Source organism: Dermacentor albipictus, chromosome 1 (genome assembly GCF_038994185.2).
Source record: "Dermacentor albipictus isolate Rhodes 1998 colony chromosome 1, USDA_Dalb.pri_finalv2, whole genome shotgun sequence".
In the NCBI taxonomy this organism is placed as follows: Eukaryota; Metazoa; Arthropoda; class Arachnida; order Ixodida; family Ixodidae; genus Dermacentor; species Dermacentor albipictus.
Genome location: NC_091821.1, coordinates 333,970,917 through 333,987,234, shown reverse-complemented (window position 1 = coordinate 333,987,234; position 16,318 = coordinate 333,970,917). Strand labels below are relative to the sequence as shown.

The 16,318-nt window shown below is 47.7% G+C and overlaps 2 protein-coding genes across 2 annotated transcripts in view; one reads left to right on the top strand and one right to left on the bottom strand.

The window, feature by feature from the left end:
- LOC135910143 (uncharacterized) overlaps positions 1-16,318 on the top strand; it is a 766,803-nt gene that overhangs the window by 173,614 nt on the left and 576,871 nt on the right. The window lies entirely within an intron of this gene.
- The window catches only part of LOC135915018 (uncharacterized), a 189,173-nt gene that overhangs the window by 16,473 nt on the left and 156,382 nt on the right, over positions 1-16,318 (bottom strand). The window contains exons 2-4 of the mRNA XM_065447969.2: positions 7,187-7,392; positions 5,793-5,928; positions 162-295 (exon numbers count right to left, since the gene is read on the bottom strand). Coding sequence (XP_065304041.1) covers positions 162-295; positions 5,793-5,928; positions 7,187-7,392 — 476 coding nt within the window. The remainder of the gene's footprint in view (positions 1-161; positions 296-5,792; positions 5,929-7,186; positions 7,393-16,318) is intronic.

Here is a 16,318-nt window from a genome sequence, read left to right as displayed (position 1 = left end):
TCGCCAGTAATAAATGATTTTTTCTTTTTTTGTGTGCATCAGTAGGCCAAGCATAGAGGGAGTTACAACAGTATTGCTTTTTTGTTGGTGCACCAGGTATCACACTTCGCTTTTTTGTCCTAAGTGCGGAGGGCGCCCGGCATAGTGCAAGCGGCGCTCACCAGCTTTCCGTTGACAAACCAGTTGAGGAAAGGTGCAGGTTTGGAAGGCCTCGACCTACAGGTGGCGTTCAGGACGTCTCCAAGCTGGTAGCGTCCACGCACGCCCTCGATGACGGGCCCACGCTCCGGCAACACTGCAGAAATCGCGCAGGACCTCAGCACTTCGAAGCACTGCGTTGTATTATCAATATGTTCCACCTTAGCGATATATTGTTTCCGAAAGGGCGTGCGTCTACTCGATGTGGTGCTCACAGAGCCGTACTGGAATTTTGTCAATCACGGCACTATACTCTCGTCTGCAACGTCGGTGCTATGCGTGTGACCGTGTGATGTGTTCTTTATTCCTTTCTCTATTTTTAATTCATTTATCTCCTTCTTCTTTTTGTTCCTCTCCTCTGCAAGCGGGTGGGCGTGGTGTCGCGCTTGGTAGAGAATTGCTAGCACCACTTATCTTTCTATTTGTGATGTTTGTATTTACGTTGACGTGATTCAAATTAGTAATAATATGGTCCAGCAGCTAAATGGCTAATAAGCGCCGATGCACACATGAATAAATGAATAGACCATGCTCGCTTTGAGTGGCATGCAGAACGCATATATAAAATTTCCCGCAATCTTGCTGGCACCCGTTTGCACTGCACGACAATGCAAGCAAACATCTTAAACATCACCCCTTCCAAAGCGATTAAATGAACTGAAAGAGTTCAGCAGTTTGTTTACTTGGGACCTACAAACCTAACATATGACTTTGTTGCTTCGACAGTTGGTTTGTGTTTTTCCTGGGCAAGTATTGTATGTATCTTTAAATATACAGGCTGTCCCACGTAACTTTTGCCAAACTTAAGAAATATGCAAATGCAATGTAGCTGCACAGAACAAAGGTAATATCGCTTGCGGTCACTTCGAAATACTCAGATGATTATTTTTTCATTCCACCTAATTCGTAGTCTTAATTAATTAATAAACTTATCAGATATTATAATTTGATGAAAAGTTTCGATGAGAAAATTGTAGAGCAACCTGAAAAACTCCCGATACAGCTTTCTGTTGCTCAATACGTGCTATATAAGAGTGTTTTTCCGAGCGTTAAAGAAGACCGCAAATGCGTGCAAAATTGCTGCGCGACAGGCCACTCGGGGACATTTTATTGGTATAGCAATTATATGGGCACGCCAAGCGAATTCTCACCGTCGTTCTCACCGACATGCATTGATTGAAGTCTAAAGCATATATCGCGCGGGCCGCTCATTCTCCTTGCAGTTAGAAAAGAGGAATAATAAGTGTTATTTATTTGGCTCCGAGTGCGAGGAGAATGATGGGCCCGCGCGCTGTATGCTGCAGAGGCGAGGGCAAGCATGCGAGGATGAGAAAAGGTATAATATTAAAGGAGGAAGCGGCTCGGCGGTAATCTCGCTCGCCCAATTTCAAGGTCACGTGATCTAAATGGCGCTAGCGGAAGAGACCGCCCGTATTCTCTAGCGTGATCGTGGCTCCACGTGGCTGTCCGCGTGGTTGAGTGCACACACTGCCCGCGCTCCCAAAGTTGGAGGTCACCTGCGGAGGGCGTCAGGGCAGCCGAGACGCCAGGTGGCTTCATGAGCGCTGTGTTCCTGCAAGCCTGCTGTCGGATGTCGCGCAATCTGTGTTTCGCCGACACAACATATTGTTGAAATAGTGAAGCGAGCGACAGCACGAAGCGTTAACTTTGGGACACGCTTTTCTGAACAGGTATACTTATATCTGGAGCAGGATGATGGAATCAAAACCCAGGAAGAAGACGCTACAACATTCAGTGCTGACCGGCAACGAACTTTGCTGCATGCACATCAAGCGAAAGAGCATGCATGGTGACGTTGCCGTGTTGCCATGGGTATCTGCTTTTCTGTTAAGATTTTTTTTTCACTGTAGTTTATTTGTTAATAACGCCGTTACTCGGCGCTTTGCATGTAAAGTTTGACCGCCTTTGAAAGGTAAGAGCCTTTGTGTAGCGATCCCGTGAGAACTTATCTTCACTTATATACCCTTCGTTCTTTTAATTATAACATCTAGTTGATAGCACAGCGTGCCATCGCATGATTTTTCCGACTTTTGGTCTCGTCACTCTGCTCTTGCCATTAGCGTGCACCAAATCTTCCATTTCTCGGTCTTTCTGAATGAGTACTTGCATTTTTGACAGCAAAATTATTATCCTCGTTATTCTGCCACATGAAAGATTCCTTCGTGTGTCTTAGTGTGTCCTAGGAAGATTACGAGACATAGCTGTGGTGCTCGTGTTAATGAAAGCTGCACGCAGGGCGGTCCGACCAGGACGACAAATGAGGGTCAGTGCATGAATTCCGCTAAACTTCGTTGTTCTGGCTTCAAACGGCTGAGTGACCTTGCAAATTGATCATTTTCGACAAAATATTGCCGCATGAATGCAACAATTCTCGATAATTATGCATCTGCGCGGAGTCCCCTTACCTTCTGCGTTGAGAAATACATCGTAGCTTCGAAGTTAAGGCAGATAACGATACATGAAGCACCGTAAATAGAGACACCAGAAGGCTTGAAGTCAGAAAAACGAATATCAAAGAAATTCGTGCGCTAACCACCATTCCCATGCCAGCTCAACGATCTCAGCGCCAGAGTTCCGTTTAGTAATTTTACCCGAAAGCTCTATGACGTGTGCGACTTCTATTACGCACCCGCAGCAACTAGGCGGAAACGGCCTATTTTCTTCCAGAACGCCGTAACATATAGACTCATATTGCGCCTGATTAGAGCCAGGAGCTGTGTTTTCACTTACGACAGTCTGCTAGTGAAGGAGTCTAATGGAAAAAAAGTGTCGTGTTCACGAGGTCTCGGTAGCTTTCTCATACCCGGTGTCGCTTTTAAGCATTATGGGTAGGGAAAAAAAAGAAAAAAAGAAAACTTCCGCTTCTGCGACACAATTTCTTAAACGCAGTGAAACCTGGCGGCTGATGTTGCCGCTTAAGCAGAATGTATGAACTGCAGGAACTCCTCTCGAAAAGTTTTCGACGAAGTTTGTTGCTATACAAAGGAGCGCTCTCGCTGTAACTCCTCGGCTGCACCACAACCTAAGCGCTGAGCGTGACATGACCTGCGAATAGCTTGAAACTACACCGTACAACACACGCCCATAGCTCGTGCCGTAATTTAGGCCGCTAACGCATTTATCTCTCTCTCTCTCTCTCTGTAGGTGACTTCTCGTTCGTACAAGAAACGTCGCCCACCGGGAATGAGAGAAAGCGTGTGCTTTTATCTTAGTTTCACGAGCCATATGGTGTGGTGCGACTTCGGAAGAAAGAAAGACGCATCGAAAGGTCCCACATCTTATAACCAGCAGGGAGCAGAACGCCGATTAATTTACGTTACCTTATATGTGCTTCATTTTGCCTTCGCGATGTACGGCGACTTCTGATAAATGTCCCATTTTCCCCCTGTGACAAGCAGGGGCGGCCGCTAACCGCTTGTGCCAGCATCTGGGGCTGAATTCACTAAGCTTTTCTTTCGTACGTGCTCTTCGACATTGGCCAGTCGCCTTCTCTAATATTATGTCCAACATCAGGATTGGCTTGCAACCCGCCGTGGTTGCTCAGTGGCTATGGTGTTAGGCTGCTGAGCACGAGGTCGCGGGATCGAATCCCGGCCACGGCGGCCGCATTTCGATGGGGGCGAAATGCGAAAACACCCGTGTGCTTAGATTTAGGTGCACGTTAAAGAACCCCAGGTGGTCAAAATTTCCGGAGTCCTCCACTACGGCGTGCCTCATAATCAGAAAGTGGTTTTGGCACGTAAAACCCCAAATACTACTAGGATTGGCTTGCATTTGCTCTTCCGAACAATGATTAGTTACCAATAAATTTTTTTGGAGGGGGGGGGGGATACTGGGCCTGCTTCTTAGTTGCAACAAAAAAAGTTTGCAGATGCCATGCGATGTAGGAGTTTACGTTAATGTGAATAAATAAAAAACTAAGTTCCGGAGTTTTAGGTGCCAAAACCATGATGTGATTATGAGGCATGCCTTAGTGGGAGACGCCTGATTTAATTTTGACCAGCTGGGGTTCCTTAAGGTGCACCCAATGCACAATATACATGGGCGTTTTTTGGATTTCGCCCCCGTCTAACTGGGGCCGAGAGTTGATACCTTGCCCTTGGCCTTAGCAGCGCAGCGCCGAAACCATTACGCGACCGCCGCGGCTAAATTATTGTGAATTGTTTGCTCGAACAACGCACGTGAGTAAAGGTTCAATAAATAAATATTAATATGTGGGACCTACGCAAGATATGGGAGAGTGGCAAGGGTCGATGTGGTCAAGTACTACACGCTTGCTGCATTGAAACGTCTGACCATACTGCAGTCGGAATGATTTGATGAATATCGGCCTAAATTGGGTGGGCGGAGGGGGGCGTGAATTTGTTCTTGTACTGATCCCATGGCAAGAGGCGCAAATCGTACCACTGTTTATAAGTTTAGTGGATGGGTGCTGACTGAGGCTTGAAAGATTGAAAAAAATTCAAAAATATGGTCTGAGAAACTGAATAATCGCACTTTTGTAGCAGCGAGAGCGGTATCCATTTTAAACGAAGAACTGGCGTCTAACACCAGCTCCTCTTCTGCCAGTCGCCCTTGCAAGTAGTCTTCGTGTGATAACTTACACGGATTAAACATTAGACGTTTCTTAGTATTATTGTTGAAATGATGTCCAATATTTTAATATATTGTCTGAAAGTATGCAGAGTTCATGAAGAGTCGAAATCTTACAATAAATTCATAATCATACTTTCCGACTTGTGCTGCGTAATCAGTGACAATTTCAGATTTTAAACGATTTTTTTACCTCGAAATCACACATTTGTAGAAAAATAAATTATTCTTTATTCCGCAATAATTCGCTCCGCCCCATCGCGCAAAGAGCGTTGGAGCGAAAAATGTTTGGCGTTACGTTAAGGGAGAGGAAGAGAGCGGTGTGGATCAGAGAGCAAACGCGGGTAGCCGATATTCTAACCGACATTAAGAGAAAAAAAGGGAGCTGGGCAGGCCATGTAATGCGTAGGATGAATAATCGGTAGATCATTAAAGTTACAGAATGGGTGCCAAGAGAAGGGAAGCGCAGTCGAGGTCAGCAAGAAATTAGGTGGGGTGATGAAATGAGGAAATTTGCAGGCGCAAGTTGGAATCATTTGGCGCAGGACAAAACAAGGGTAGTTGGAGATAACAGGGAGAGGCCTTCGTCCTGCAGTAAACATAAAAATAGGCTGCTGCTGATGATGATAATGATGATTCCGCAATAATTCCTTCGAGCAGCGGTTGTTTATTCTACAAACTTTGGTGCCACCATTGTACGTGCAAATTGATTACATTAAACGAAACACATTTTAAAAAAAAGAAGGAAAGGAGACGGGCGTTTAAGGATAGATTTCGTTCTGGGTGATTCCAGGCGAGTGGTATGATCGCACCTACAGCAAAGAATATTGAGCTGTGAACAAGTCGTTGAACTAATGCCTGACAAAGCCCGGCTGGCAAGGCTGGTATAAATCTTTGTGTTTCTTAATCAGCGTCGACCCGTATCAGAAGCACAAGAATGCCAGTATAGCAAAGTCATTGTTGACAGAATGCCATCTCACCGTAGATATTAAGGTCCTTCTCAAAGATGATTGTTCGGAATTCTGGTCCCTCGGTGGACACTTCGCAGCCGTAGCTACCTTCACTGTTGAGGTCAGTACGGTCCAGGTACACCCGGTTGTGGTTGGACTTTGACAACTGCAAGTGAATTCAAGCGGTCAGCTGAAGGCAGTGTTAGTCAACACATGCGCAGTTAACATTTTTGATACTGCGGAATTAAGTTGTGGCAAATTAGAAAGATAAGAATGTAACTACAGTTTAGGTCCTTACATAATAATTGTGCACGGCAGCAGATGTAGGTGCCAGCACCGTCACATTGTAAACACCGCTGAGATAGACGGCTAAGGCACTCCTTGCATGGACGTCTTCACCTTTAATATTAGCCCATGCCCAACGCGCATCAGCAAGCATAACGATAAGTGCAATCAAGTTATATTCCAAACATTAACTAGAACCGAACTTTACCGGGCGATGCGATAAATAATAGAGTATACTGTCGAACCATATGGCCGCAATAAATTCCTGCGCTTTGTTTGTTGTACGGCGAATGTGCCCAACTTGTCTACAGAAAGATACGTCGAATACCCACTTGTAAAGTCTGTCGCACAACAAGGTTAGGCAAAGTTAAACAGTATATTGCCCCGGCGATACATCAATCCACTGCAGGTCGGCCCAAGGGCAGCCCATAACAACGCCGGCATAGAATTATACGCAGCCTAAACGGGCTCCGGCGACAAGAGTAGCTGATTTTTTGAATGTTTGATAACGGTCTAAGAGGAAGGTCATGTGACAGGTTTTTAAGACGAAGTGAGTCTGACAGAAGCTGTAGCCATACGAGCCACCGCTCATTCAACATAGGATTTATTCAGGTGTCCTTAATTTGTGACGCTTTCTTTTATTTTGTTGGAATCCTTCCGGGGGCCTTGCACATTTACGTTTACTAAGGCAGGGTGCAAGGTAAGAATATCTGCGCATTTGTCTACGTCTGGATCCTCCTACGCCTACTTTCGCCGCATGGTAGAGCATGCGGTTGTAACAGCCGGCTGTCCGACCCCGGGTGGTGATCGAACTCCACCGCATAGGCTTAGTAGATGTTTAATTAAATGTTATCGATAAAAGAATCGAAGGGCGACTAAGCACTTATGATTTGTGAATGCGAAATCATTAATTTCAAATGGAACGCTACTGAGCGATCCTTCGAGTTACGAACTCTTCGGGGGCAAACGAGCGCGTTGAGACACTGACATCAGTCAAGCTGATATTCGCCCTTTCACAGACACGTACACGTATGTCACAGCCATCCATAGCATGCTAGAGGTCCTCGGGATCTCTTCAAGTGCTGTCTACAGTGCATAAAAGTATATACTGAGAGCAGTTGCCATCGTGTTGCACTTACGTTCACGTAGAGTCCGACGAGGTCGTACTTCTGACCCGGCGGAACGTCGCTGGGTAGATACCGGTAGAACTCGACGTTGTTCTTATACCACTTGACCGAGTAGAGCTCGGCGCCTTCCAGATTGTACTCGCAGAGCAGCAGGACGGGTTCACCGCTGATCACCGCGCCAGGAACGTCCACGCGCTCAAACCGGATGCTGCGGGCACCTGCGCGGATGCAAGATTTATCACATCCGGTGTCCGCTCCTATTGCGACCTAGTCAGAGCGCGCGAGAATAACGCACAAATTAATTAAATAATAATTGATTAATTGGTTGGTTATTTATTTATTTATTTATTTATTTATTTATTGAGTTGGTGAGTGACTGTCGAAAGCATGCTTGAGCCTTCTTTCATAAAAACATGACGGCCTTGTGCAATTATGAGAAGAGCCAAAGAATTCCCTGAAAAAAGTTCCAGTGGCTTAGCTCGGCTATGCCAGGATATACGTAGCGAAAACTAAGGCATAGCATGGTTAACCTTAATTAATCTTGATTGCAAGTCCAGGTTAGTCTGGTTGTCTAGCTGTGTTGCGGCGTTTAGCCAGTCGCTCGGCGCGCTGTTCATCTGTTTCTTGGGTGATTCGTTTCCTCTTCATCTCGTTCCGATATAGATTCCAGGCCTCCTCTTATTTACCAGAATTGTCGCCGTCCATCGGCCGCCTCAACTGTTGTTGCGGCGCACGCGAGCTCTCCTTTTCAATCCTCCGACATGTTATCAGGCATACCACGCAGCTGGCGAAGTGGATGGAGGTGAACGCAACGACGAGGAACGCGATGTAACGCGGTGTAACGCGGTGTAACGAGGAACGCGGTATGACGTCATGTGCCTCCTCGGAACACGGCCACGGCGAAATCGCAAGTTCGCGGCCAGTAAAGCTTTGGCTTTAAAACCTTTTGCATCGGAAGTGATCGCCAAGGCGATTGTTCTGGAAATAGTGTGGAACGTCCCATCGGAGAGAGAAGGAGAGAGCAGAGATCGTAAGACATGGAGGCTAACTGGAACCAGTGCATGGAAGACCTGGTTGGCTGCCATGCACTGGAGAATGGCGAAAATGAATGAGAGAGGAGAAGGACAGAAGTACACACTCGGCATGGACATACGCGCAATGAAGCGTTCATCATTCAGTTCAATATAAGTGGTCATACAGACTGGTGTATAGTACTAAGGCACCGTCCCCACCGATCATCGACTCAGAAGACAGTGAAGGCAGTTTTGTCCTTTCTCAGAATGTCTAGTTTGCGCCAGCGGCTTTAACTCAAATACTGTCCATGCACGTATCTAAACCTTCTCTCTCCGTTCTCTCTCTTCCTCTTCTCCCTTCCCCCAGCTTAGGGTAGCCAAACAGACTCTTGACTGGTTAACATCCCTACCTTCCTATATTCCCCCCTCTCTCTCTCTCTCTCTTTTGCACATTGCGAGCGCATAAAGCCATGGTCCCAGGTTATATTCTGAAAATGGTCTGTCACCAACATCCCATCGGTGTTTGAACAACGCTTCTCACACTACCCCATAAATCTTTCGCACTGAAAAAGAAATGTTCATGGCTTAAGGACAGTAACCCGAGCTAGGCTATGCACCTACAGCCAATAAAGCTGCAAGTGAGTGCACTGCAGGCATTTCTGGCGAGGATGTACAGACTTTGTCCCTCTTTGCGACTGCTTAACTTATTTGAAAAATTACGCAAACCAATCTCGCGAATGAAATAGTTCGCGCAAGGAAAAGGCAACAGCTTTTGGAGTGTAATAGTTTGTAGACGAAACTCTCGTGCGACAACTTCAAGATCATGATGGGAAGTCTGGAGGCCTACGTACGTAACTTATTGAATGTGCGATCGGGGAGTGAGTTGTGTAAGATGGTATCAGCCCTGTAAGATGATGCTGGCGCTGTTGCTTCCATATTTCAGGGTGGGGTAATATGTTTCGCATAGGCGAGGAAACTGTTTGTAGTACCGTGACCTATGGGCTTTTCTTATTTGCGGACGTATATTCACGATGTAACCGTGCTCGCGTTCATTCGTTGGACTCTTTAAAAGCAAGTAAACAATGCCACAGTACAGTCAAATCGCATGGCGCTTACTGCCTTCACAAAACGATAAATTGTGGTTGCGCACGAGGCGAGCGTCCTTGCGAAAACGGAACGCTCTAGTTCTTCGCCTGAACTTGGAGCTTTATCGTTGCGAACAGGGCCCATGCACGCAAAGTTCTCTAGCAAAAATAGCAACTTTCGCAAGCTGAAATCCGAACTCTCGTTGTTGAGTGCTTGCAAAACTAAATAAGAGAGAACTTCGGTCGCTGTCTAGGTGAAGAGACGGTGAATGCCACTGGGGCCTGTGCGCAAAGCTCACAATCGCCACAGGAAAGCGTATTCGTGCCATTCAGCAAGGTACGTATACGGTGCGCCATTTTCAAAACCGTGGGCGCTTCGTGTCCGGAGGGGGAACAAGCGAGCGAACTGAAAGCGAAGATGGGTCTGCAGACGCCCCTCGCCGTGATAAATATTAGGCATGGAAAACACGAACATAAGAAGCCATCGGAAATCTCACCTTGGCAGAGTCGAAATGTGAGCAGCTTTTGTCACGCACTGGCTGAAAATGCGCGGAACGCTTGATTTACGAGCGCACCGGTCGCCTTAGGTGTGGGCGTCGTCTACGGACGAGCGCGGCTCTGAACGCTCCCCCGGAGACAGAGCCGGCTACGTTTGGAATCTCCGGCCGCTTCTTGTTCATTTTTTTTGTCTTCTTGCCGACTTTGTATATGGCTTTAAGAGTACGTGGCTGGCGGCGCAATCGTAGCCCCCCCCCCCCCCCCCCCCACTCTCCTTCATCCCACACCGCCTCTTTCCGTTGGCAGTAATAATAAATCAACGGCGTCGTAAGATGCAGACTCCTGTCTGGCAGACGCAGCGACTACAGCGCATCACATGACTGGAGAAGTCAAGAATCAACGACGGAAACGGAGGTGAGTAACACCTCTGCAAACTTTTGTGTCTGCACATCAGCTGGAAATTGCAGAAGTTGGTTAAAATTTGGAGCCGCTTGATTAAAGATCGCAGCAGCGATTGTTCTAAAGACTAGCCTGTTTTCTGCATCGTCGGCAAAGGATGCTCGTAGCTTTTCGGTGCTTCCGGCTTCGGTGCCTTTTGTAGTCAGAAATTAGGGATGGGTAACTTCTTAATCATCGGACGTGCGTTTGGCTCTTTGTCTCTCTTCCATGCGAAACCGGGCGTGGTAGCAACCACAAGAAATTGGTGACGATTGACAACGTGGAAGCTTCCTTGTTGCGCCGAGCCCCCATTTGTACAGAGATCACGAAACCCCCAAAGACAAAAATAGCAACAACGGCGAGACAGACGGTAAACATACACCTAAGCCTCGTTTACTCAACCCTTCAGAGCTGAGAAAGTTGGACAAACGAAGACAGGCAGTTAAAAAAGAAGGCGGTGCACTAAATGCCGACGAGAGGGTTGAAAGAAAGCGTACGAAAAGACAGGCTTCAACGAAGATGTGCGCCTTGCAACACCAATAAAGGATGACGTACGTACACATGGCAGTAAAAAAAAAGGAAAAAAACATATCAATGTTTTCTTTTTGACATTTTCGTGCGCGTCCTCTGTGAAACCTCTCAACGACTTCTCGGCGCCAATAATTATACGAAGCCCACTCCGCATTAATTGACAAGCGCAAAAGAGCGCCTACGAACAGTTTTTCAGTGTTACCTAGGATACAAAAACCAAGTTTTAAAGGACTTATGCTCCGTTTCCAACTTATCGACTGAGCGTCTCCAGCTGAGATAAATGCGTAAACTGAGCTGAGCCCTATAATGCGGCAGCTGCCGCCACAGCACAGCCGGACGCGATCTGCAGAAGGCACACGTGCCCAGAAAAGTTCCTACAAGGTTAGAAGCAAGCGCAAGAGGGACGCGAAAACAAAGGGAGTTCGGGTCTGAATCTAAAATAGCACTTAACATGCAAATGCAGGCTGGTCCGGCACAGCCAAGCAGAGGACGCGATGCGGTAAGAACCCCAGCTGGAACCGCAGTGGCTCTCTTACTAGCGAGTGCCAGTCCCGCCCGAAACAATCCATCAATGGGGAGAGTGCGTTCCTCGGGTCCCAGAGCAGTGGTTGCGCAAGTCCGCTGCGGGGTCACGACCCCATCAACGTAACACCGAGGACGTCCAGGAAAGGACACATGGGTTAAAGCCTCGTATAAGCGCAGTGAATGTATGTCGAGAGGCACTCGAACCCCACGCAAGGAGAACGTAGGGACGGTTTGAACTGCAAGAAGGACTGACAGTGAGCGATGATTGGAGCACCTTGCGAGGCGAGACAATGTCATGGCTGGCTGTGCGATCGTGGTCACGAGACAATGAAGGGCTGCCACAATAACGATCCCTCTTTCTTCCTTATGCGTGGTATGCTCAAGCGCTGGTAGGAAGATATACGCAAGCTTCTTCATCGAACTAGTAAGCGATTGATAGGGAATAGAATGAAATAAGAATGCTTTTAGTCCGGCGTAAGTTGGGTAAACATGAGCCAACTTATGTAGAGCAGTAGTAAGCGCGTTCATGAGTCTTTATTGGGTTTGTGAAAGTGCGTTAGTCGAAAGAACGCAAAATTTAACAGCGTTGTCTGATACTAGATGGATGTAGCAGAATTGTGCGAGAACCTTGCTCCGGCGTGAAAGATAGGCAAGGTGCACTTCACTATGGAGAAGTGCGATGGAGCTAACCATCGTTTCTTCACTTTTTAAAGAAGAAGGAAGAAGACGAAGTGCCTTTCAGGCAGAACGCCGAGTCTTCCAGCTCTACTCAGTTTGTGCATTTCTTGGACTCTGCCTTGAACTGCTGTTTCCTCCTTAACTGCGACGGAGATGGACTCTCACGCGCGTCCGCCGGACTCGGCAGTGCCCGCGGCGGCTGCCTCCAGGAAGCGCAACGGCACCGAGAGCGACACTGACAGCGACGACACGATGCAGTACTATGTCAGCAGTGAAGATTCTTGTGACGACACCTTCGAGCTGGTGCGGAGTCGTAAAGCGAAGCGAAGATTTCTCAGCGCATCATCGAATTCGAGTGAGTCCACCGTGAGATCTTCGCGCAATACCGAGGAGCTCACCATCCTGTTCGCGCCAGTTCTCGCCACTGACAACCTAAGACGCCTCAACAGGCAAGCCGTGTCTTCACATCTAGAGGCACTAGTTCCGAACGAAATCAAAGACGTCAGAGTGAACACCCGCAAGAACGTCCTAGCGATTGACGTAGAACACGCAGCTGCGTTGGATTCTTTGCGCAATGTCACGGAACTTGACGGGATAAAAGTCCGCCCTCATATTCCGCTGGGCAAACAAGTCAGTACTGGCGTCATTTACGATGTTGACGAGACCATTGTCGACTCTGATCTGTCGATCTTAATCAAGCCGGCTACCGAAAACACCATCATCGCAAACGCGTTTCGCCTCGGCACGTCACGGTGTGTTAAGATCGTATTTAAGGGCGAATCCCTCCCATCGCATGTAAAAGTGGGCCACTTTCGACACGCAGTTCGCCCGTTTATACCAAAACCGCTGCAGTGTTGGAAATGCATGAAGTTTGGACATGTCAGTAGTGTGTGCAAGAACACTACCGTCTGTTCTCGCTGCACTGGGCCACACACCACTAACACGTGCGAGGCCAATGTGCTGAAGTGCACAAACTGTAGCGGCCCTCATGATGCATCCTCGAAGGAATGCCCTTTGATACGAAAGGAAATGGCCATATTGAGAAAAATGGTTAGAGACCACTCGTCTCACCGAGAAGCAGCAGCATCAATTAAGCGACGACGATCACGTCGCCGACGTCGATCAAGAACCTCCAAAGCCTCTGCAGAACGCCAGCCGCGTACATTACCACCCGCTCTTCCGCCCCGGCCAAACACAGTCAGCTCAAAGGACACAGGTGCATCGAACAGCATGGCTGCTGACGCTTGGCCTGCACTCCCGCGGCTACATGCCCCTACTGAGCGAAACCAGAGCTCTACAGCAAAGGATACCTCATCTGTTCCTGATAAATTGTCAGACCAGGATCAACAAGTTGTTGTCATGATAAGCTCTCTGATGAGTGCTATTCGTGTTCTTCTGGACAAGCTACAGACACCAACAGCTCGAAGTGCGTTGCAAGTGCTGGATGCCATCAATCCGGTTCTTGAGAGCCTTCAGAAGTCCAGTGCTTGAGGGCTTCTACAGCAGAACCATGGCTCATCGACAGCAACAGCGATCGTTCCGGGATGATTTCAGAAGTGCCTCCATATTCCAATGGAATGCGAGAGGCCTGAGGTCACGTATTTCGGAGTTGCGGCAGTTCGTGTTTGACAACCACTTTCCTATACTGGTTATCTGCGAACCGAACTTATCAGCCTCCATAAGACTATCAGGATATGAACCTTTTGTTTCAACCACGTGTGTTCGTAGTAGTAAGGTTTTGGTTTACATCCGCAAAGACCTTACGTATTTTTCCCAACCCGTAGCGCCACACGACGGTAACCAATACGTCTGTGTTACTGTGAAAAAGAAGAGGCTGTGTTTTACTCTTATTGGCGTCTACCTATCCCCAACCAGTCAGTTTAATAGCAAACGACTAGAAGATATTATGACTGCTACTCCCGGTCCTTGGATAATAACAGGGGATTTCAACGCCCACCACCATATATGGGGAAGCTCCAGGATAAACTCGAGGGGCAGGTCACTAATATCATTTGCATCAGGCCACAACCTATGTCTTCTAAACGACGGAAGCCCGACATTTCTGCGAGGAACAACGTACAGCAGCTGCCTTGATTTGACTTTTGTGTCACGTTGCCTGACTTCGAGCGTGCAGTGGTTCACCGATATTGAAACCCATGGAAGTGATCACATTCCGACCTATGTGAGAATCGATGGACTAAACGCCGCATGCACTAAACGCCGATGCACTAAACGCCGCACTAAACGCCGCTGTACCTGCCACTCTCTATGCATTATTTAGAGGTGCTTTACTCATTATGCGATTGTATTTTCTAATACATTTTTTCCGGAGCTTTCTTTTTTTTTTTACTCCTTTGTCAATCTATTGTTATCTTTTTTTTGTATGTACCTTTCCCCTCCTGCCTGGGCCTTCTAAGGCCTGCAGTATTCCTAAATAAATAAATAAATAAATAAATTACCGGTTGTATCTCGCCAAATCGACTGGTCAGTCTTTCAAGCTCGTGTAGAAGACACATGCAAGAAACGTATCGCACGCAAATTAGAAGAAATAATTGTTGACGCAATGCAAGATTGCACGCGTTGCTTCACACATTCATCAAAGCGTACAGAGAATGACATTGAGTTGGAAAGGCTTCGTGCACTTCGTCGCCGAGCTGAAAGGAGGTACAGGCGCACGAAGTCAATTCATGACCTCAGAGAAGCTCGGCGTATGCAAAAGAAGATAAAGCGGCGAATGGATAAGCTAGCGGATCAAAGATGGAAATGCTTTTGCGAGTCACTGGACCCCCGCAAGCCATTATCCCGCGTGTGGCGTACCCTACGGGGCCTTAGCTCAAGCCCCCAGCAACGACACCCTTTCAACGCCCTTGCTCTCTATGAAAACCGCCGTGAGGTAGAAATTGCGGAGGAATTTTGTGCGAAAGTCGCCGGCGGCACAGTTTTAGCCTTTGACATGACTTCAGGTGACATCCCCGGTCCACGAGATACAAGTATGGACGCTCCATTCTCTATGGAAGAGTTAGAAGCTGCTATGGCGCTCTGTAGGAGTTCATCTTCACCAGGGCCCGATGGGATAACATATAGTGCTTTGCGCCACCTAGGTCAAGAAGCACGAAGACAACTCCTCAGCATTTTTAACAGCTCATGGCGAGATGGTGTCGTCCCACAGGAATGGAAACGAAGCCGCCTGGTACCATTACTAAAAACAGGAAAGTCACCGCTCGAACTGGCGTCGTATCGGCCGATAGCACTTGCCAGCTGCGTCGGGAAACTCATGGAACGTATGATCCTCATGCGTCTCGAATGGTACCTTGAACACAACAAAATTTACCCTGACTCAATGGCGGGATTTCGACGAGGCCGTTCATCGATTGATAGTGTCATCGATCTGGTATCTTCTGTAGAACAACAAAAATCTTGGAAGCGATTATCAGCCGCACTCTTTCTTGACGTGAAAGGCGCTTACGATAATGTTTCCCATCAAACCATTCTCGACGCACTTCTCACAGTTGAACTAGGAGGGCGAGTATATCGATGGATCAGAAACTACTTGACACAAAGGTCCTTGTTCGTGCGTACGGAAGATGGTCCGACTACCGACCACTACACATGCCGAGGCGTTCCCCAAGGCGGTGTTCTAAGCCCTGTTCTTTTCAACCTCGCGCTTCTGGGGCTGGCTGAATCCCTCCCGGAAACAGTGAGTGTTTCAATATACGCCGACGACATCTGCATCTGGACATCAGCGGTCACTCGCCTGCAGGTTCGCGCAAGGCTACAGCAAGCAGCAACACAGGCATCTGACTATCTTCAGACACAAGGCCTTACCATCTCAACAGAAAAATGTGCGTTAGTCGCTTTTACGCGGAAAGCAATGTCTGGTTATCCAGTATACATCAATGGCCAGCCTATCAGCTACAAGAAAAATCATCGGTTTTTGGGTGTCATTGTTGACCGGGACCTCTCTTGGAGCCCTCATGTTGCCCAGTTGAAGAAGAGGCTCACATCTATTGTTCACATCTTCAAGTTCATCGCCGGCAAAACATGGGGATCGTCAATAGGCTCCATGCTACAGTTATATCGAGCACTTTTTATCGGATTTCTACGTTATAGTTCTCCCGTGCTTGCTAAAATATGCAAGTCCAATCTTAGAGAACTTCAGAGCGTGCAAGCACAGGCACTACGTGTTTGTCTAGGCCTTCCGCGGAGCGCCTCAACAGCAGGAACCATTATAATGGCTCAAGACCATCCGATCACGACTTACATCAGCACCGACTCGCTCAGGGCGCATGTTCGTCATATTTCACGGATTCAATCAAGCTTTCTTGCCTCTCTGCCAGAACGACGACCACAGGCATCCTTCTCCAACGAGATCAGCA